A 22498-nucleotide genomic window follows, 5' to 3' on the forward strand; every position below is an offset into this window, starting at 1 on the left:
TCCGATGGCTGCGTTCGTGGCCGGGGGATGGAGTCAGCCAATGAGAGCGTCGACCGCAGACAGAAACACCGAAAGCCCCGCCGTCAATCATCTGTTGTGCCGCTCCTCGCTCCGACTGTCATACAAGATACGATTTGGTATGTTGTTGTTTTTTTTTAATGCTTAGTTATTTTTTTCATGTGTTCTCGCGCGAAGGCTCCTGTCAGTGCAGAGTTGAGTTCACACGCCGGTTCTCCACGAGGTAAGCGTTTCACTCATGTCAGTGTGTTTGTGGATTGGTGGCGACACATTTCCTAAACTGTGCAGTCGCAGGTTTCCCTTCAGATTTTTTTTCAATATTCAGATCATGCGCAACACGTCATAGAGAAACTGTTGCCATTGACACGCAGAGTGTCCTGGACGTGGTGCGGGAGACGACGCTGCTGCTGGTGATGACTTTATACCGACAGTCTGCGGACTGTGCGCGCTGCTGTGCGCCATGGCACGGCACAGTTGGCGAACGCGTTGGAAACAAGTGACGCTAGATGCTGCCGTCGACGATTTTTAGAGTCCTTGTGCTCACATTAGGGAAAAAGGAATAATATGTAGATGGACTAAGTTTCGGAAGAAGTGCAGACACGGGCCTCGCAGCGGTTGAAAAATTAATTCTGTCAGAATCTGAACGACTCGTCAGTGAACAAGAAGAAAATCTGGTTGTCATTGATGATGATAATTTACTCGCAGCCAAAATCGCCACCACCTTGCTTACATGTTGGGGGGGGGGGGGGGGGGGGGGGGGGGGAGGGGTCAATTAAAATGACAGCTCGCTTTATCTGCAAGTAAAGTCGATCTCCTCCGAGAGACATGTATTTTATGGACGGGAAAAGTTTCTGCATCCAGGGGGAGCCTGCTGCACGAGGCCGCCAGTCATCTCCATTAAACCGGTTTAACAAGGAGGCGCGATGCCTGCGTCTTGTAGCTGAGAAATAAAATGTAATGCCAAACTAATCACGCATTTAATTAAACAGTGGACAGTTAAGAGGATGCCGCGTTTCACCAATTTTCCTATGCTCCCGACTCTTTATTATACATGGGGTTTTTTTTGGTCTTTTATTATCACCATTCAATATGCCAGGATATTCCATATAGCTTGTAAATGCTCGGGGGGATAATGGCATAATGTAAAATTGACCTGCTCTGATGTGAATCATCATCATCCCTTTAAAAGTTAAAGCAATTTTCCAGAGAAAGGCTTGACCGAAAGATGTGCATTACAGTATTCAAAACGGGCAAATAATGCTCCATTATAGAGTGTGAGTGCTGCCAGTCAACACGGGCGCAATTTGTTCAAACACTCCTTTTTTCTTTTTTTTTTAAACCCCACCTTTTGCAGGGGTGAATAAAAAATCCGTCTCATCCAACATTGAGCGCTGCCAAGAAAATGGAATCATCTTTGCAATCATGACAATTTGTCTGAGTGCTGCTAACGGTATTAAATGTGTTCCTCCAGATAAACAAAGTTGAATGTTGCTAAGGAAGTTAAACATTAATTACCAACGTTAAATGAAAATGTGCGCAAACCCTTTTTTTTGTGCATTTTATTTATTTACAAAAAAAATCGGAAAAAAAGATTTAACCTTCAAATAACTCAACACTATTTTCTATTTCATTTTTATTTTTAAAACATGATTTCAAAATTAATCCAAATTAATATCTGAGAGATCTATATTGTTTGTTCCGTTTCTTCAGATGTTAATATTCTTATCTCACATTTGAATGAGGAGCAGTTCAGCTTGGAATGATGATGCCTTTAAGTTCTCTAACAAAGGAATCACAGAATCTTAAAGCAACAATACATATTCTTATGTTTTTTTTATGAACCCTGCCTAAAATGTATTTGGAAGGGAATGTATTTGTCACGTTAACCTAGAATAATAAGATAATCATGTTTTTTTTCCAGAGGATGTTTACCTGAGACAAAAAGGGGAGAACATGATCTTGCCTTGTCATTCAAGTGAGGATTTTTTGAGTCGAATCTGTAATTCTGGACTCAATTCGTGAGCACTTCTCTGTGGCAATTAGGAGCCTATTACAAGCCATTAGATTGATCAATGTACCTTAAACAATGGGAATGATTTATATGGTCGAACAAAACGCTCTGCACCTATTGTGATGAGTCTAAGTGGGGGTGCATCCATCAACAAAAGATAAATGATTAATTCAGACCCATTCATTTAAATTCTTTCTACAAAGCCGGCCCACACTCGCCTCCAATCCAGATTATTAGAGCCTCATTTTCTGCATGTTAAACCAGACAGGCTGCTGGATTGGGTGATGGTTTTTGGTTGTGCCCCTGTGTGTTTTAATTTGTATTTCTGCCGCGGGAAGTTTATTTGAGGACATTTAACTAATTGTTGTAATTTTGTGTGTTCATGTGGCTACACCTGTTTCCCTCAGAGGGGGAAACTGTGAGTGCAAGGATGTTATACTCTATTTCTCTGGTGCTGAAGCTGTTCACACTCGTACATAGGTGATCCAAGGAGGCTTATTGAATTTTTTAAACAGTGAGCACACGTATGAAGATTTTTTTGCTTATGATATTTCCCTTTTCTGGCAGATATGTTTAGGTTGTGATTATACCTTTTCAAATACAAACAATGATAAACACTGTATTTATTCCTCTTTTTTCATGGGTGGCTTTAAATGACAATGTCTGCGTCTCATCTGGTGTTTCCCATGAGTTTATTACTTGCACTTTATGGTTGACATGCAGGTCAAATTTTCATTTTGGTTGCGTGCACACAGGGGCCACAGCAAGGAAATTGAATCGACTTGCTGTACATTAAAGTGCAGTCTGAAATAAACCGCTCCAGAATAAGGATTTATTTCTACAGGAATTGAATAAGCCATAAAGGAAGGAGGAGTGACAACACTGCTGGGACCTGTCAGCACAGAGATCCAAGTCCTGGATGTCTTAAGTTAAACGACTGTCAGGCAGCTGATTCAAATGTTAATAGGAAGCAAGCAGCTGTTGTCAAGCCTCTGATAAAGACTTACAGCTCTCAAAACCCACTTTTCAAGCAACGGTCCTCAGTAAGATCTGATGGCATCCCTATCAACCTGCATTGATAGTATCGACAGCTAAATTTGGAAGTACAGGTCAGCTTGCCAGCTCACAGAGTCGACTTTCATTTCCAGGGGCTGCATGTTCTATTTTGAGCGCGGGGAGAGCGAGCCAGTTGAAGTGCAGTCGACTGGTTGCATTTCAGGACTTAGCTTAGCCCATATTCTTTCAATGAGTGTATTTGTTTTTAAAATTGAGAAACTGTTGCGGTAGTCAGCAAAAACCAACGTGTGAGAAATGGCTCCGAAGAAGGTGCGTTTTGTTAAGGAAGAGCTCTTTTCAAAAAAACGCGAAGGCACTGTCGATTATGTAACGGCAAGTGCTCGCTCTGACTGCAGACCCCTCCATGTTGTCTTTCTTAGGGAAAAGGAGATGATGCACCAAAGCCACCGCCACTGATTGGAAGATTTGGCACCTCACTGAAAATAGGAATTGTTGGCCTGCCCAATGTCGGGTAAGTTACAGCTTTTTTATTTGCATACAATTCTACGGCCCTCTCACCATGCACTGCATGTACCGACACGTGCTCTGTCCACATCCCAACCGCCTTCAGTTAAACTATAAATGTAAATGAATGTGAGGCGATTACAGAAAATACTGAAGTAATGAAGTTAAAGACATTGGTGAACACAGACACACAACGTCATACTTTGTTGACACCTGCAACACACAATAGGTAATATTGAAACGAGCAAACTGTAAAGGCGCATGATGCACAGGATTTTAGATGTACAGAGAGGAAGTCAGAAAATCCTGCTCCGTAAATTACTGTCAGTGGAGGGTTATTTTTCTGATGTCCCTGAACAACCTGGGGCGTGTCCTAAGACTGTAAAGTGGTTGTCACCCTGTGTGCCCCCACAGGATTAAATCACACAAGAGCGTTTCATCCAGTGTCTTTCCTTCCACGTGTCTCAACTTTCTTTCTGTCTTAAAAAAACCCAGTGTGAGTCACGTTTTGTGAAATGAAGATCGAAGATCTCTTTTATATGCCGATAAAGCAGATAAGTGTCATGATTGAGTTTAGATCTATAAAAACACTTTGTGTGAATAAAAGGGTTTGAGCTCTAAACATTTATATACTACTCTATTTTGTGTCCCGTGTCCTTTAATTTACTGCAGAAAACATTACAGGTGCTATGTCTAACATTCAGAAAACTCTTGTCGTGAATGACACCTGTGGCCGTTAACTGAACTGCAGTCAGATTAGCGAACATCCTGGGCATTGGCCAAAACAGTGACATGACCTATACGAGACCGAACGTGATTTACGGCATCATGTTGATTGGTAAATGTCACACTGTTATTTTACATTGACTATATTAACTACAGTATATTTGACCCTCTGGTGCTGGCACATTGCTCAAACAAATGTGGAGTTGGGTCTGCCTGTGTGAGACTATAGTTCGGCTAACGATAATTTATTTTTTAGGATTTATAAAGCGTAATATTGTTATCAGCTTGCTATTAAATTGAATGCTTGTTTCTATTTTCCTCTCGACACCAGTCACATTAATGTTTTTTTTGTTTCTTGCGCTGATGTGGATTTTCGAGTCTGTGCCGTGCCACGAGCCGGTCGTCTGTTGACACTAACGGACTCCATTCCTTACATTAGCTTGAGTTGCTCAGTGTTGGCACTGCAGGGGAGCGGAAGAGAGGCATTGAGGCATGGCCCTAAGAAGCTAACATAAATGTCACATCCTTTGGATTTTCCTTGGAAAATATGACCAGATCCCTTTGCATAGAAATCAGTCCAATCAAGGAAATCAGGGAGGGTCTGACTTTTGAGTTATGTTACAATCTGTTCACACGTTGGCAATACTAAGTGATTAATACATGTAAATTGCTTCACATTCTTAATTATAGTGCCTTTAAATAAAGGAAAAGCGTTAAAAAAAAACCTTCTGTCTATTCATTTAAAATACCCATCCTAGCATGCTCAGGTCAAAGGTCAAGGTGCATCCTAGACAGCTCTCGAGAGTCGACACTTTGTCGGCGAGTCTGCACACAAAGTCACCGTTACTTTCATAAGTCAGGACATTTGAGAGTTTCCATTAAACTGTGGAGGAAAATCTGAGGAGCCACATGTAACCCACATCAATGAGTGAACACATGGACCCGGGATGTTCGGTGCTCACTGCACCACTGAGCCACCGCGCAGGCCAGTCCCAGCTGTAGATTTGACAAATAATATGTCACTACAGGGACAGGGACGGCACATTTAACGCAGCACATGTAATGTCTTTTTTAGGAAGCTGTGTTAAAAGTCACTGGCATGTTAAAAACAACATAACTTTCAGCTCTGCAATGTGTCAGACGCCCTGTGTAGGAATTCAACATGTCTATCAGCCCATAGCTGCTTGAAACTTTCTTCCAGTCTCACGGGTACAATCAATGCCTGTGGCAAAAAATATGTATATATGATATTTCGCAAGTCTAGAAACTTTGCTTTATTTACACGTTACAGATAAACATGCTCGTGTTATACCTGCATGACACTGACAAAAATGTAGCGTGCACATGGACGGCATCATTAAGACACCCTGTTTTATCCCAAGAACAGAGTTTTCAAACATTAGGAGATATGCAAGATATGGTTGGGTGCAATTGTGAAGGAAATCTTTTGTAGCTAAATCTATAAAGCTGCAGTTGAATGAACCGGAAAGCTAAAACTCTAATCATTGTCTGTGTTTTTTGTTTTTTTTTAAGTTACAAGATGTAATTTATTCCTATGTTACAAAAAGGCCTGGAGGAGGATGCTTGCATTGTTTAAGTGGTTTGGGGAATTTATAGAAATGAATTTAGTAGTGCAATGAACAAGTGGGTTCTTAACTATAACGAGGAGTGTGTACAAATGTCTGCTTGCTGAGCAATAGGTTGATGTAAATCAATGACAATCAATAAATATGAAGGTTGCAAAAACACAAATGTGAGGAGTTCGGAGAAGATGGAGCATTTATTGGCAAAGGGACAGATGGTGATTGTTTAAACAGTGTTTTCCCCGAGTTACGAACCTGGACATTCTTCATGTTTCAACCTGTCTCCTTGCAAGAGATTTTTATTTGTTAGGTGAACAATTTCAGAAGAATCTGTACGGTTAGTCATGTTTGTCAGGGCCATAGTGTGTGTGTGTGTGTGAGTTTGTTAAGATGCTGACATACTGTCTGTATGTCAGACCTGGCCAGACACATCCACCTTGTCAGCATCCACCAAGACCTTCAGCATCATCACTGACAGGGCCTAATCACTGGGCACATCCTTCATGACTACTTTCATCTTCTGTCCAGATGACAGGTTCTCATCTCTTTTTTTAATTTGATTTTTTTTGCAGTTCCCTTAAATTTCTTTTGTTTTCAAGCAGCTCCAAAAGTTTTAAGACCGGAACAAGGCAGGTTCGGAAGGGACCCATCAGACCCTTGATGGTTAAAATAAATCAGTTTATGTCCTTAATCTACGAATCAGCTGAACTGCAGTTTCACACGACTCATTTTATCACATAATTAGATTCCGTATATTGATAATGTAGAATGAAATAACTGTATATATATATATATATATATATATATATATATATATATATATATATATATATATATATATATATATATATATATATATATGGAGTTTTCTGTGCTTCTCCTCACAGCCTTAACTGTCCCACCAGTTTGTGGAACATTTTAGTGCCCTGTGTTTTGATTTCCACTGTGGCAAAACCGCCATTTCTTCCTGGTATAAGCAGTAATACTCATTGAGGTTTCGTGCTGCCACACCACATTTGTGTCAAACTACAACTTGTCAAACCTCTTCTGGTTTCTTTGTGAATGCACGTTCACATGCCAGCCTGCTGTTAGTTGGGCGTAGCTGACCATTCTTCACAACCATGGGGGGAACTTGAGAGTGTGATTCGGCCGGCCTCGCAGCTACTTCTACACCAGCTCGAGACCAGGTTCTGTTCGCTGCCCTTCTCCTGCTCGTAGGCACAACATTGTTTTGTTTTGTCGATTTAACTCTTTATTCGGAAAGCATGCACAGAGTATGGCCTAAATGCCTCAGGTCAAGTCTTTCTCAGTCAAGCTTTTCCTCCAGTTCACCTACCTAGACCGACATAAAGTTCCAGAAATACATTGGGGAGCACACAGTCGGCATCCTGACACTCGTCTTTGACTGGTGATCAGATCTAAGTTAAGAAACCAGTGTGAACAATTAATCTAAATAATTTTATATTTTACTCAGCTCTTAAAGATGTTTTTTTTAAACGGTTGTCATGTGTAGATATAATTGTATATTAGTCGGCCACACCTGTGTTGACACGCCAACAATAATTGGAGTTAATGAATTACTATGCAGTGAAAAAACATTCATCAACATCAACAATCAATAACAACAATTATTAGAAAGTTATGTCTACAAGTTTGTTTTTTACAAGACCAATGGCTTCCTTGGTTTTGCACCGCAGCTTCGTCCAGGATGGCCGGGTTGAACTATCCATTGGAGGGGTTGACTCTGATTAACAAATCAAACATCTTCAAATGATTAGTTAGTCAAGATATAGCAGATAATAACAAAGAAGTGAGCTCCAACCAAGAATACATTTAGATATTATAAACCCATTTAGCTCCATATGCTTTAAAGTAAACCAAGTCAAAGTCAAATACAATTTGTGATTCTAAATCTTACAATAACTAAACCTGAAAATTAATCAAAATGAAAGTATTTGTAACTTTTGACTTTTATTTTACAGATTTTATCCCAATCCTAAAATACTGAAAAATGGTCATGTGATATGTGTACGATAAAAAAAAGTTTTGTCTGTCATTACAAACCCAGCTCCGGGTTTTTGGTTGATATGGGGTCTAGTGATCTTTTACCCAAATCCATGTATAGTATTATAACTTCTTGTCTTCCATGTGTAAAAAGAGGAGTTTTCGTCACCCACGCCAGTGGAAAAACACTGGTTTAATATTAAATATTAGTGTATTTACATTATTACGTCATAATTCTTTTTACACCTGACAATGGTTGCAGTGTTACTGTGGATGGTTTTAATTATTTTCGATGAAGGTGACCCGAGACGAGCCTTCAAGTACAGAGCAACAGTCTAACTTCATGTAAGGAATGAATGCATGCACTTTAGCCATCTCACGCAATCTCATGCCTATAGGACTCAGCAAACAATCATTTCAATGTGAAGCACCGAGTCAGGGGATGAAGACGGAAAGTCCTGGATTATATTTAACTGCCGTGCCATTATTACTCTTAGACACTTGCCATTGTCTGTAGATTTTGAAGTACACTTGAGCTGCTTGTGCAGGAGAAAATAAATCTCTCTGTGATCACAACATGGGGCAGCGTCTGGCTGATCCAGTCCAACAGCTGAGATCTATCCGAAATGCAATTTGCCCCTCGATTCCATGCACAATTGATCTATTATGGGATTATCTGACCTTGTAATTGGGAATAGTATTTAACAGACCAGTTTTGATTCAAGTGCTCAAATTTTTCATCCATTAGAATAACCTTTTCCTTCTTGCGGAGAAAATCAAAAAAAGCCAGTCTTGCATAATTTTGTGTTTCAGGATCATTCTATCAAACCATCAGGCTCTGCACACTCGCACTTTTCGATGGCTTGACCTCACCGCTGCTTTTATTTTCAGGAAGTCAACCTTTTTCAACGTGCTGACGAAGAGTCAGGCCGCAGCTGAAAATTTTCCCTTCTGCACCATTGACCCAAATGAAAGTAGAGTGCCCATTCCAGATGAACGCTATGATTTCCTCTGCCAATTCCACAAACCTGCCAGGTATGGGGTCTGGTCGTTCATGTATTATTCACACTTCAGATCTGTGGTCTCTGACGCTCTCTTCTTGCCATAGGTATGAGAAAAACGCATATCAGTGTTGTTGACATGTAGTATGATGTATATTTGCTGCTATTGAAGAAAAAGCCGAAGCATCTGATATTACACGTTTATAAAAAGCTATTATAGTGGGCTGAATTCAGATTTGCTGTGCTATACTGACAAATTACAAGCAAGATGTCTCCTTTTGACGGACAAGAATTGGCATACTGAATACTACAGGACATTACAGTACATGAATTTCAGTCACCGGAAACTTAGCTCCGGCTTTTAAAAAGAGCGGCATGAATCTCACTGGCATGGTTGTCCTCAGTTCTGTCTCAGTTACGAGCAACGCTGCCAGTTAAACACGTGCAAAACGGATTTCAACGACTGCTCATAAATCAAGGCACAATAGAAATAAAAAATGCTTGTGCAATTAAATACCGTGCAGTTTTACAGCTCTTCAACACCTTCCTGTCTACCCTGCCTACCACTTTTACGATACATAGGTTTGCTGTACCACACTGGGTGACATGCTCCGTCATCACAGTGAACACAGACACTATAGTTTATTTTGTCATCAAATGGATATGAATCGGCCATTGAAAATAGTTCTTAACCAATGCTCAGTTTACTTCAGCTAAAATAATGTTGCTAAAAAGTACCCAGTCGATTTGCGAAACCACCTTGGACAGAACAGGTCTCACACACACACACACACACACACACACACACACACACACACACACACACACACACACACACACACACACACACACACACACACAGCTAAAAACCAATGAGCACGGGGCTGAATGCCTCAGTCAGGGAGGGTAGGAGAATACAGACATTTTGAGAGACAGAATAATGCTTTATTGGTTGAGATCTCTTTTTTTTTCATTCGATTTCTTTAAGAGAACTCATATGAAAAATATTTAATAAATGCCAGACTTTAATATGTTCAACCACTGTAGTTCATTGGTTGTTTACGCAACACTACAGTACATTTTGAGACCATAATTTGTGGATATATTATGTTGTCTATAATTGCACTACAATGGAACTGCTCTTTTGGACGAGCAACACACTGGTAACGCTCCACATTTTAATTCAATCCATCTTTGTATCACACCAGTTGTGTTGCATTCGGCACAAACTAATGCAAGGTGTTTTCCCTTTTATTAAGAAGGTACTTAATGTTTTGAGTTTTTAATGGCTGGTGTTTTTTTTCCCTTTTACTTTGTGGCTTGCAGCAAAATCCCAGCATTCCTTAATGTTGTGGACATTGCTGGCCTGGTGCGAGGTGCTCACGCCGGCCAAGGCCTGGGAAATGCCTTCCTGTCCCACATCAGCGCCTGCGATGGCATCTTCCACTTGACACGTGAGTCACGGGCGGAGGGGGTCGCTTTCCCTCATAGCATTTCAGATCACCAACAAATCATGTTAAACATACTGCGTGTGCAGTTGTGACAAATATTTTATACAGCAGCAAAAACAATTCTGTCAACATAATGTGGTCACACTATAAGACTCCACTAGCAGCATTTCTTTCAACTGAAGGCCTCAGTTGTGCAGTACCTTTACTAGTTGGGCATCTTGTGTAGTGGCTGCCAAGATCAACATCACAGTCAGGTTTTATGGAAGTCAGACCAAACCTCACATCCCCACTGGGAGGCTTCCTGAATGAGAATCAGGATCCGAATACACTGAGAAGAGAGTGAAAGGATCTGTGTCTGGTTAAAGCTCCACACAATCAGTATCTTATCCTGAGGCTTGGAAACATTTCAAGACGGTGGAGAAAGACCACCACATGTTATTCTAGTGCAATTCCTTATGCCACTTTTGATTAGGATTGAAAGCACTGGAGGTAAGTAAGTTATTAATAATCATATTACGAGAGTGGAGGCTCCTCCTCACCTTCTTGTGTATTCACTGTGACTTTTTTGAAACAATAAACAACATTTTATATCACTGTTGCCACCTCTAAAGTAAAAATAACGATGTCGATGACTGTAAGTGTAGTAATAATAGAAGACAAATGATATATATTTGGAATGATTAGAAATGCTGCCTCCCGTTTCTCTGTGAAAACGTTCAGACGCTGTGTCCCTCCGCAAGTTTCCCTCTGCCTCAAGTTCTTCTGTGTCTCTGACACGGTCTTTGTCTTACACAATTAAAGTGTTACACGCTGGAATAATTCAAATTACGGCAGCTCAAATTGAATGCAGGGGCCCTTTTAGAAATAGCTGAATTTATTTACTGATTGTATACTGCTATTGACTTTGCCTCTGTGTGAAAGGAGCCCTGATTAGAGAGTTGGTGGTGGCAGGCACAGAACAGCCAGAGAGAAAGGGGTTAAGATTACACCCATTTTCCTCTATTGTTCCTAACCTGTGTCTGTGCATCCCTGACAAGTGTGTTACTTCTGTTCCCGTGCAGTTTTAAAATAGCCTTTCTGTGTGATGTCCATAGTCTGTGAGGAGTGGAAGTGGGAGACCACCCACTGCAAGACGTAGTAATGATTTACAGAGAGGACACGATATGGGAGCTGACACGAACAGCTCTGTCGATTGTTCAGGTTTTGCTGAAATATAGGTTGCAGGATGAGACTACTAACTATTCTACAGTTTTCTTAGAGTCAACAAGTACCTCCACCTGACGTTGGTGGGAACGCGTTTCGACTCGGAAAAAAAATCTCCTGCCGCGTTCGTCTATATGTGAACAGCAAACTCTGGAAAAAATGTCCGGACCCAATTTTCTGGGCATTTACTATAGACTCCAAAACGACAACAAAATCAAATCAACACCTCTCTAAAGCAGCTTCGACAAAAACCGCACATGATAACATCCACGAAGGGAGGATTTGTAGCCGAGCTGCATTAGCTTTCGCAAGGTGTACCTAATAAACTGAGGTGTACCTCATAAACTGAGGTGTACCTCATAAACTGAGGTGTACCTCATAAACGTGTAACCAAGTATTTAGTGGTTGATTTTTTTTTGAAGGCTCAATAATGTATACAATGATTCTAAATCACATTATTGTTACTTACTGTATGTGGTGTGTGTATTTTTACATGCATTATTATACACATGGTTAAAAACACCCACATTTCCTTTGATATGGACCAAATGTATACGTCAGGTCCTCACCCAAAACCGAGCGCTTTTGTTACCCGCTCACACAAAGACGACAAACAATCCACAACAATGCGAAATGGGACGATCGAAAGCTTCCTCTGTGTGTTTGCATCTCTCTGCTCCGGCGTGCCATTGTCTCCAGTCTGGTGAACCCCTGGGATACAATGTGGTATGTTTCACAAGTTAACCATTAAACATAGCTGGTTTTGTTTTGTAATTATATCTATCTGGTGTCAGGCAGACTGCATTGCGGAGCGTCTACTTTTATATTGCCTGATTATATGGTTGTGGGGGATCACACTTTACCGTGTCTGGAGTGGTCCGTTCTTTGTCTAGTAATTAGCAGAAGGGTCTATAAAGATACTGCAGAGAGATGAACAGAGTTACTAACATGAAACGGCTCAGTCTGATTGTGAGTGCAAACCAAGGACACGAGCAATTAACTCTGATGAAATTATGTTTGGAGTCTTGTTGGTCTTTAGAGATCAGCCCTAAGTTTCTACCACTTCTTCTTTATTCCCTAATGTTGCTTTACACTTCTTTATTGAGAAGTCAAGAAATGAAATAGTTAATAAATAAGTAGCTATAAAGAAATAACAAACAAAGTGTCGGCGAGGTTTGAAGACATGAAGGTGGAATAATATTTTTCCATTTTGAATAAACTATTTCCTGGGCCTAACTAACTGACTAAAGTTTTCCCCAGTAGTGCGCACAGTACGTCATGAATATTTGTTAACCCCTACTGATGTTGAAAAGCCTGTGTGAACAGCGGATTTGCTTTCAACAATACCTTCCAAAAAACGATTAGGGCACTTGATGACATCCTGAAAGCTGATTCTGGTGATTGCCCAGTGTTCCCTGGCCCCGGAACCAAATGGTTTGCAGGCAACAGTAAGTGTTCCCAGTGCCCCGGCAGTGACTGGATCCTCGCCGTCTGAGACGAGACGCAGACATGTTCTACTTCATCTGCTCCTCTGTTCGCTGCTCGCATCTCTGCCAGCTCACCTGGCCTTATTCCCAGATGCTTGGTGTCAAGCAATTAGATGTTTGAATGCCGCCCCCCCCCAACAAAACAAAAAATCACTGTCTAACGAAGACTTATTTACAGTTGCACGACACTCGTTGAGTAAAAATACTGTGGTGTAGCACATTTAATCTTAAGGGATCGACTGTGGTTGTGGGCAGCCGACTGGAAAGTAGCAGTTATTTCTGGCGCAGACTCTTCTCTCACTGTGATATTTGTGCTCTCGGCACCTGAACTCCTGGTTAAGTTGAGGCTCGCCCCCCCTCTGCTGGCTGAGGTAGACACGAGGAAGCTCCCACGTCATAAAGTAACGGTGATAGTTGTTAAGGAGATAAAATATTGACAAGTTACATGCGATCTCAGCAATACAGAGCAGCGCAAATATGATCTAATACTCACTAGAAAGATTGAGACTTTTATTTGAGCAACTGGTTCGATAACTGAGGCCGTTTTCAGACATGAACTCCAGAAAATATCCGAAAAATTGGGTCCGGACATTTTCCAGAGTTTGCCTTTCGCATTTGACGGTGGGACAGGAGATTGTCAAGCGCGTTTACACCGACAGGAAAATCACCGCAACTTTCTGTGGCTGAGCATGCTGCAGGCAGGACATGTCAGTAATCCAGCAGCAAAAGTTCCAGAGGATGTCTGCGGCAAAATTTTCTGACATTTGCTTTCTCACACGCAGCCCCTCTGGAAAATTTCAGGAAAATGTCTCTCCTTCAGTGTAAGTCTGAAAGCAACTTCAGTCTTTGATGAAGGAATTTCAAGCTAAAAGGGAAACATTTGAGGGTTTATTTTTATTTCCTGTCAGATAACTGTGGTCCTAACCAATTTGGGTTTTAGACGGTTGACTGGATAAATGAAAAAACATATTAACTTCACTAGCTTTCAAACGTTTAATTTAATAACTAAAATATGTTTGGCAGGTTCAAGGACAGTTCTTATGTTTGTTTTTTGCAGTCTTGGATACCAGGAAAACGCCTTCATAAAATACCAACTGTACTACACAACAGTACTGAATGAACAGGGCATGAAAGCTAAATTAGTGTGTTCACAAATGTGCAGTGTAGCTCTTTCCCCAAAAAAAGGTTGTGTGTATGTGTATGAAAGTCCAGTCCATATTTTATGATCATACAACTGCACTTCAAGACTAGGGGAAAGTGTTTGAGTATTTTAGCATTGTAATATTTACATGATGATTATTTATTTAGTATTTAATACATAATTGAAAATTAGGCCTGATTTGCTTTTGTGTTAAAAAATATCATTGATCCGACAACAAGTTAGTTTGTGTATTAAAAATTGGATGAAGGTTTTGGGAGTGTTACCTGGCTCCAAGTGTCTCTTTCAGATCGTCAAAGTATTGAAAACAATTTTTCCACTCCAGAAATCCAATTTACTCAAAGTTATGGTTAAGCGCCAGGCGTTAAGAGACTTTTCAGACAGAGATGATTTATGGCCGACCTACCTCCCGACTGACGCCAGTAGAGGCTGCAATGCAGGAATCCTCCTTATCACTCACCAACTCACACATTTTCACACCTGAGTCAGCCCGGTGACTCGTGTGTGGGTGAATGTGTCAGCAGAATAGTTGCACAATTGCTTGTTGCATCAAAGTATTAGAACAACCAATGCTAGTTATCAAAAGATTGATTTGATTTTTTCACGTCTTCTGCAGAGAGATTGTTTAATAGAGAGAAACCCTTCAAAGGTTTGCTAAACGATATTTTAGGTGGTGCCTACGGCGTTATTGCAAATACATAAACTAATGATGAAAATGTGTACACATGATTTAAAAGTAAAATTTTATGGGCTGCAAAAGCTACTGCACAAATGACCTATGGGACAAAAAAAATGTCTCCATCAGTGAGATTAATGTAGTTTATTGCATGGTTTTCTCTAGTCATCAAGTGAGATTAGGCTCATTTTTTAAATCTACTTCTATAGAAATGGACTTCTTTTTTCCAACAGAGGAGTCGCCCACTGCTGGTGATTCCAGAGAATACAGGCTTCAGGCACCCTGTGACTACGAAACGTTGTTTTCTGATGTTGAGATACCATCAGGACAACAACTGTTATGTTAATACTTCTGATCAAAATAAAAACATCATGGAGAAAACCAATGCCACAACCAGATGGTGAGAAAAATCTCATTAGTTCCATGATGAATTTTCTGAAATATTTACACTCAGTCTATTATTGAATTCAGTGTAGCTTGCTGTTAACTTTTTTGTAATCTTTACTTTTTATTGGTGACACTTTTGGTTTGTACAACAACAACAACAACAACAACAAAAACTTTAAAAAAAATTTAAGTTTAAGTTACAACTGTCACTGGTCTTTTTACATTTTAACAGATGATGGGTATATTGTTGTATAGTGTCAAATTTCATCATATTGTATATACATCATTATTTTACCCATGATCAGCTCTGTTGTTGCAAAGTTACCTGGTGTATACGGAGCAAGCGACCCACTTCCCTCGCTATACTTAGACAGAAAAAAACACTGCTGTATGACAGCTAGCATCTGCCATTCTTGTGTGTCTATCCTATTTGTCAGTAGTTATATAATTGCAAGATAAATGAATCAGAAACATAAGCAGCTGTTGTTTTATGTTAGCTGTTGTCTTGGCCAATGTTGCTTTTCTAAATCTAGCACATTTAGCCGTGGGGACCGTCCTCCTTTTGTGTGTTTTGGGGCTGTGTTGAGGTGCTGTCACAGCATTTAAATGAGCATTTTGCTTCAGCGCGAATGAAGCGTTTTTGTCAGCCTCCACTCATCATGGATGATTAGAGCAAAATGTCTGCCCATCTTGACTGGAGATCGCCACAGCCCCAGATAACATGCTTGGTGATTGAAGGTCGCAATATTTTGAATTCTAATGGGGCTGCAAGATGAATTGCCTGAAATAGACTGTAGAATCTTCCTGCTTCCTCCTCGTGCCCCCCTTGCCTGTCCGCTGTGAAAAGAACCACTGGGAATGGCAAGGCCCGATGATCATAGAATTATTGGATGGTGATTCTAAACCCTTCAAAGAGGAGTTGCTATGGAGATCTCGTTCCAAACTGTGAAATGATTCACCTTTGAAAGGCTGGAGGGCCTGAAAGCTGAACACATCATTGTTCAGGTGGCGGTTGGTTAGGAAATTGCTGGTGCCTGTGCAATCAGCAGCACTATAGTAGTTAAGGATCTAAAAAGGTTTGTTCGCTGAATGATGTGGGACAACAGTGGTGTGCATACGAAGGTTCCTTTCAATCAAGGCAATGTCATGCGCCGTGGTTTAACAAAAATAAACGGAATGTCAGAGGTTAAGCTAATGATGAGGGAATTAACGCCGTTGTTTTCTGTCTGAGTTCATGAAAATCGAAACCTCCCCTGAACAGTCACTTTACACAGAACAGGCTTGTCTGAACGGCTTTCCGCTAAATGCTTCTTCTTTTTTTTCCAGTCAGTGATAGTAACATATTGAAAAGATTCACCTTTAGTTCTCATGAGACACTACAGTGGACAGTGGATTACATAGGAATTGGAATTACTGATATTCATACTATGGAGCACTGTTATTTCACTGGGATCTATTATCAAAGATGGGATCCTGTAGAAGACATGAGTGAACCGCTGAAGGGCTCAAACTGACATGCTACAAACGCTGTTACCAAACGACCGTGCAAAGAATTGCTGTTAATTTCATGTATCCTAAAAATGAATATGAAAGGGATATTACCTGAATGAACATAGATACCCTTATGTGCATTGCCAGTGTTTTTTATGCTGGGGAGACATCCATAATGTGCCTTTCCTGACAGCCTCATAAAATAGCTTTTACTGCTCTGAATACCAGGAGAATTGCGGCACTGACTTTGCATGAACATTTTAAAAGCCGTGTGAGGAATGTGCGTTCTTCAGATGTGCTCTTACCCATCTTGCATGTGAAAACATGCACAGGAAGTAAAGTGAAGTCAATGAATACTGTAATTTAACTGAATTATGTTGACCACATATCCTCCCAGGTAGCGACATCAGAGGAAGCAGCTCAATCACTATTGATCATGACTTGACTCAGATGACTGCCTTGTCTGTGTTCCTGACGGAAAAGTAAGGATATAAGCTGGCTCGAGCCCACTTGGTGCTTTTATATGTTAAACTTGTGCTAACTGAAAATAAAAAGCTAATTAAAAAGTTTCTTTTCCTACTGTATGTTCTTACCTGTGATGCAGAGAAGTTTGCATAATGGGGTTAATTTAACAAAACCATTGACAAAGTAAATTTTATTTATTATTATCATTTTTTTATATTTTTTTTCATTTCTTAACGTCAACTCATGGAGCTTTATCTTCTCAGGCAACACCATCCTGCAGTGCCGCTGTAAGTCCATAATTTTGAAGAGCTTAGCCTGATCCCTAATCAGGCCATTGAACACCACTCACCCTCTACAGACTAATCCTTTTGTTCTCTCAATAAAGGAGCACCTGTAAATAAAGTCTTCAAAACCTACAGTATTTGAAATGGGGAGGAAGAAGCATATACATTGTGAGACAGACCTGACTCCTGAGACGAGGCCTTTTTTCTTTCATTGTGTGTTTTACTGTCTTGCCTGTATTTCGTGTAGGGATGCAGCCCCATGAGCGCCGTCTTCACAGAGCCCTGCCCGGGCCCAGTTGTTAAAAGTCTAATTGTGGAGATTGCCCCCTCAGATTTCTCGCCTCTCTTTCACCCCGTGCATTTGTTCTCCGGCTCTTAGCCTTGAATGGGGCGGGGGGTAAAGTAGATGTGAATGTTAAATTAGGCGAAATTAATTAAAGCAAATTACTTTGGAATATGTGGTGGTCAGAGGGGAGTGTCAGCTGATAACTAAATAGTGAGTGATCAGCTGCTACTGCGCTTTCTTTGAATTATTTTTTCTTTTTTTTCTATAGGACCTTTAACAATGGGCAAAAGCTTTTGATTACTTATTTAAGAAATTGATAAATGTTTTATAAAATTATTGTCCATATAGTTGTTTCTAATGCTTTCATTAACAGTGATTTATGCCAATAATTGGTGGTTTATTAACCATGTGAACCTTTTTCAAACCGCTTTGCTCCTAATTAATACTCAGTTGAACAACAGGCTCGTGTACATTTTCCATTGTGCATCAAAACTGTACATCATAATTGTTTATAATGTATGCATATTCTTGCAGCTCACAAAACTATTACGTTGCATTATATTTTGTGAACTCGAGCAGACACAATAGCAAATTTTCATTCCAATCAGTGCTGAACAGGGAACTGGTAAATTGGAGCAGCAAAACAATAATTCCACTGATTAGCCCCTTTCTGTGTGGCGTAAGTGAACTGTTTATACTGTGGAGTACCTCTGCAAGAGGAGAGGAACCAAAACAGCCTGATTAGGCAAAGAGTAATTGGATAAGTTCGTTTCACCACGAGGACAACGCACAGGATGGCAGCTTGCACAAAAGTCTACAGCGTCTGTTGACTTGCATGAGTAATAAAGCCACTGGTGTAGGAGTTTCGGTTGCCTGTCATCTTGTGTGTGGGGAGAAGTCAATGATGTCGGATGCTAGATTGTAAAAACCCTGTAGTTAGGTTCCATGGAAGATCAGGTACTTATCCATCCTTAACCCAGCAGAGATATTCATATTCTTGTATTGGATCAGTTGACAATTTTGTGTCCCTTACAATTTAAAAACACTCGTAGTCAACAGGCGTTGGAGTCTGCAAACATCAGCTGTGTGAGACTACTTATCCACGCATTGTTTTGGGCTAAATGCAAATGTCAGCACGCTAACAAGCTCTCAATGTTGATACGCTGAAGTTTAGCAGGTATGATATTTAAGATGTAGCAAGCTAGTTATTATAATTTACCCAGAAGGGGACGTGCATGTCTTATACCAAATTTCATGGCAAACATTCCAACCATAGTTGAGACATTTCACTTAGGGGATCATATTAGCCGTTAAGATATTCGCCGAGTTATTTCAGTCTGGATGAATCAATCGGACCGACATTTACATCCATAAATCCACAGCATTAGTGCTTCTAACATCTAGCAAGAAATCCAAAGATTTGCCTGAATATTAGTAATGCTGCCGCGCATCATGTCGACTACCCACGGCTGTGTGAATCATCAATGTTTTCTACGTGTATCACTGTTAGAACTTGTTGAGAGACGACGTGACAGGCGTGATGAGTAATGTTGATTGCTGTGGTGACGTGATGACCTGGCAGGGCCTCACCTGTCAACAGTCATTCACACACTCAGGCGTCAACACATTGATGTAGGACTGTCAATAACTTTTAGTGACTCTTCCGTGCACATTCCAAACATAGTGTCCCTCAACACGGCAATACTTAGAGCCAAGTTATCATTCGCCTGACGTTCACTTCCCTGTTGAATGAGACGGCATTCCCATTATGCCACGGTGTGATGCTTTAGTCATTAAAGTCTCTGTTGTTGACTGATGTACTAAAACGTGTGTAGGTATAATCCAAATACAACTGTGCAGCGCTTACATAGATCAAGCATGGAGGTGCTCCACTGGAGTTATATAACCTATCAAATATACTCAAACACTGTACTTAAGTACAAACTAGAGGTACTTGTACTTTTAGTATTTCCATTTCATGCTATTCTACTCCACTACTCTTTGGGCAAATATTTTTTTTCCCGGCGCACAATTAGAACCAACAGATAGAAGACCGTGAGGAAATATTTGCTGATTTTTACAAAACGTGTAAAATATCACTTACTGCCCCTTTATAGGATTTGATTCAAAAATCTTGGTGGCTGACACCTGAGGACACCATCAAAGGTCTTGTGGAGTAGAGTAGAAGATCCTACACAGTAATAGGCAAGTGGTTTTAAATGTTCAGTGTGTGGGATTTAGTGGCATCTAGCTGTGAAGTTGCATACTGCAACCAACGGAATACCCCTCGCCGCGACCACCAGTGCAACATGGCAGACTTTATCCGCTCCTGATTTAGATATAAAATGCTAATTTTAGGATTATGAAAAACAACAATTCTTAATTTCTGGTGATTAATACAGTAATGAAAACATCATTATGAATATTACATTTTATCACCCATAGAGCTTTCTAGCTCAGACCACACACTGGACCTTCAATGTTGTGACTATTGGGTGTATGAAGTAGTATAAACTAGCTCTATTGATCCGCTATAACGTGGTTGTAACTTCCTCGCCGTAGCAATAATAATAATAATACAATAAAACATATTATAATAACGATGGTCTTTTCTACGTTTATGAGTACTTTAACTTCTGATACATTACGGATATTTTGCTTTCTATACTAAATACTATATTTCATTGAACTTATAATATGTAGAGGACTATGTCTTACATTGTAGCATTGCCATTTTAAAGTAATTTTACTGAATACTATAAAACAAACGGTACACAAATTGTAGTCTGAGTCATAAATTTAAGAAAGTATGGGAATAACATTTGGGGGAACAGTCCCTTATAGTTGTCACTGGTAATGTGAAAAGCTGTCACTCTCTTGTGACAGATGTACACCCCCCTCCTCTCCCCCCAGAGAGCCGCTGCTCGGGCTAAATGGTCTCATTACCTAATCACCAGCACGGCCGTGGCTGCGACGCGAATGATGAGGGGAAGGCTGTCCCTTTTCCCTTTGTGATTGTTGACATTTTTCTGTTAAATCGTGCTCACTTTTGTTTATTTCTCATATTTTAACTCACTGGCTAATAGATTTAAGACAGGGGTGTTGACATGACCAAACGCTTCATGCCGGGTGACATTCTTTTTCCACTTAAAGGCAGTTTTTGTGGAACTTAACTTTGACACTGTAAGGCGGTTTCTTACACAGTTCTGACGCTTGCACACTGAAAAGAAATATTAAAACATATTCCTGGATATTTTATTGCATTTGTTATGACTTTCCTGTCTGTCCAGGTGTGCTTCTTTTTTTTTTACATGGATGTTTATTTTTCCCACATTCTCTGAAGTTCATGCTAATGGTTCACTGGGATAAATCAAATCACAGTTTCACATTTGATCTCAAGAGGGTGTATGTCATTCTTTTTGTCGTGCTATATGTGTTAATGTGTTGTGTCCCATCACTGCAGGTGCTTTTGAGGACGAGGATATCATCCATGTTGAGGGGACAGTGGACCCAGTGAGGGATATAGAGATCATCCATGAGGAGCTGAGGCTGAAGGATGAAGAGATGATCGGCCCTGTTATTGACAAGCTGGAGAAGACTGCCATTAGAGGCGGTGACAAGAAACTCAAACCAGAATATGTGAGTCAATGTCCCAGCAGGCCCTTTGCACTCCCTCACAGCAAGGCACAAATAATAACCCTCCCACACACACGGGGCCAAGGAGAAAAAAAAGAGTGTTTTTTTTAATCTCCCTCCAATATGTCTCACCCCTCCCCCTGCCCCATTTTTTTTTCCCTCTCTGAGAATGAAAGTGATCAGGGGTCAGGGGTTTTCTGCTGTAGAAATCATTAATAGAGAGTTACTTATTCAGCTGCTGACCCTGGGTCACAGCACTGGGCTAATGAAAGTGTTTCCACACAGCTCTTTTCTTCTAAAGTAATACTCAAATCATGGCACGGCTCTTGCTCATGCTTACACACCTACAGCAAGCTCGGGAAATTGTGTAAGGCCATACAGTGGATGACACATATGCCTATACCTCGCTATGAATACCGTAAATGTTTAGATTATCCTTGCATGAGGTTCAGGGCAAAATGCAGGGTGGGATCAGAAAAATCCATGCACTGGTCGTCCGATTAAAATGTATGTGCACGAGCACACGTTCAGGTGGCGGCATTGTTAAGGTAATGAGGCTCAGCACCCAACTTTAGCGATGATTTGGCTGTAAGTGTCTCATGATGCCCTCCCATCATCGGAGCAGGATAAGACCGGGCAGCACGCGAGGGGATCTGGCCTTTCACTTGGAGCGGTTTGCCCAATTTCAGGCCCCAACACACCGAGGCTCTGACCACTCATTACACTAACGAGAGGGGCTATTTCACCTGCTGTAGAGGCCCCTTGCCTGGTTGGTCCCCCTCCCCACTTTCCAGCCAACAGCACTTCCCCACTCCCCTGTAGCCCCACAGACAGGAGCCATTCAGACTAGGCAGGTGGCCGTTTACGCACATAATTGCTAACAATTTTAGGCAATGAATAAAAATGATCTACATTACTTGTCAAAGGTTGCGCGCACGTCGGCAAGTGAGAATCTATAGAAGATCTCTTTAGATGGCAAAGAATGGCACTTATCAGAGGCTGCACCGAGCTTGTAGACGGGGCGGGCGGGGTGTGTGCGTGTGCGATTGTTTCACAGGCTCTGCATGGCATTTGCCATGCTCAGCTGTGTGCAGATGCATGTACACATG

The 22498-nt window shown here is 40.8% G+C and overlaps 1 protein-coding gene across 4 annotated transcripts in view; it reads left to right on the forward strand.

Annotated features, from left to right (window-relative positions):
- The first annotated feature begins 8 nt into the window (after positions 1 to 8).
- Positions 9 to 22498, forward strand: part of LOC118282970 (obg-like ATPase 1) — a 41900-nt gene continuing 19410 nt past the window's right edge. For 2 of the 4 annotated variants that reach the window (XM_035604564.2, XM_035604565.2), the window contains exons 1-5: positions 3210 to 3355; positions 3466 to 3557; positions 8755 to 8898; positions 10191 to 10318; positions 21217 to 21392. In XM_035604564.2, coding sequence (XP_035460457.1) covers positions 3341 to 3355; positions 3466 to 3557; positions 8755 to 8898; positions 10191 to 10318; positions 21217 to 21392 — 555 coding nt within the window. In that variant the 5' untranslated portion in view covers positions 3210 to 3340. Of the gene's footprint in view, positions 242 to 3209; positions 3356 to 3465; positions 3558 to 8754; positions 8899 to 10190; positions 10319 to 21216; positions 21393 to 22498 lie in introns of those variants that run through there. The other 2 variants (XM_035604567.2, XM_035604566.2) reach the window with 2 other exon arrangements.

This window comes from Scophthalmus maximus, chromosome 14, assembly GCF_022379125.1.
Source record: "Scophthalmus maximus strain ysfricsl-2021 chromosome 14, ASM2237912v1, whole genome shotgun sequence".
Taxonomy (NCBI): domain Eukaryota; kingdom Metazoa; phylum Chordata; class Actinopteri; order Pleuronectiformes; family Scophthalmidae; genus Scophthalmus; species Scophthalmus maximus.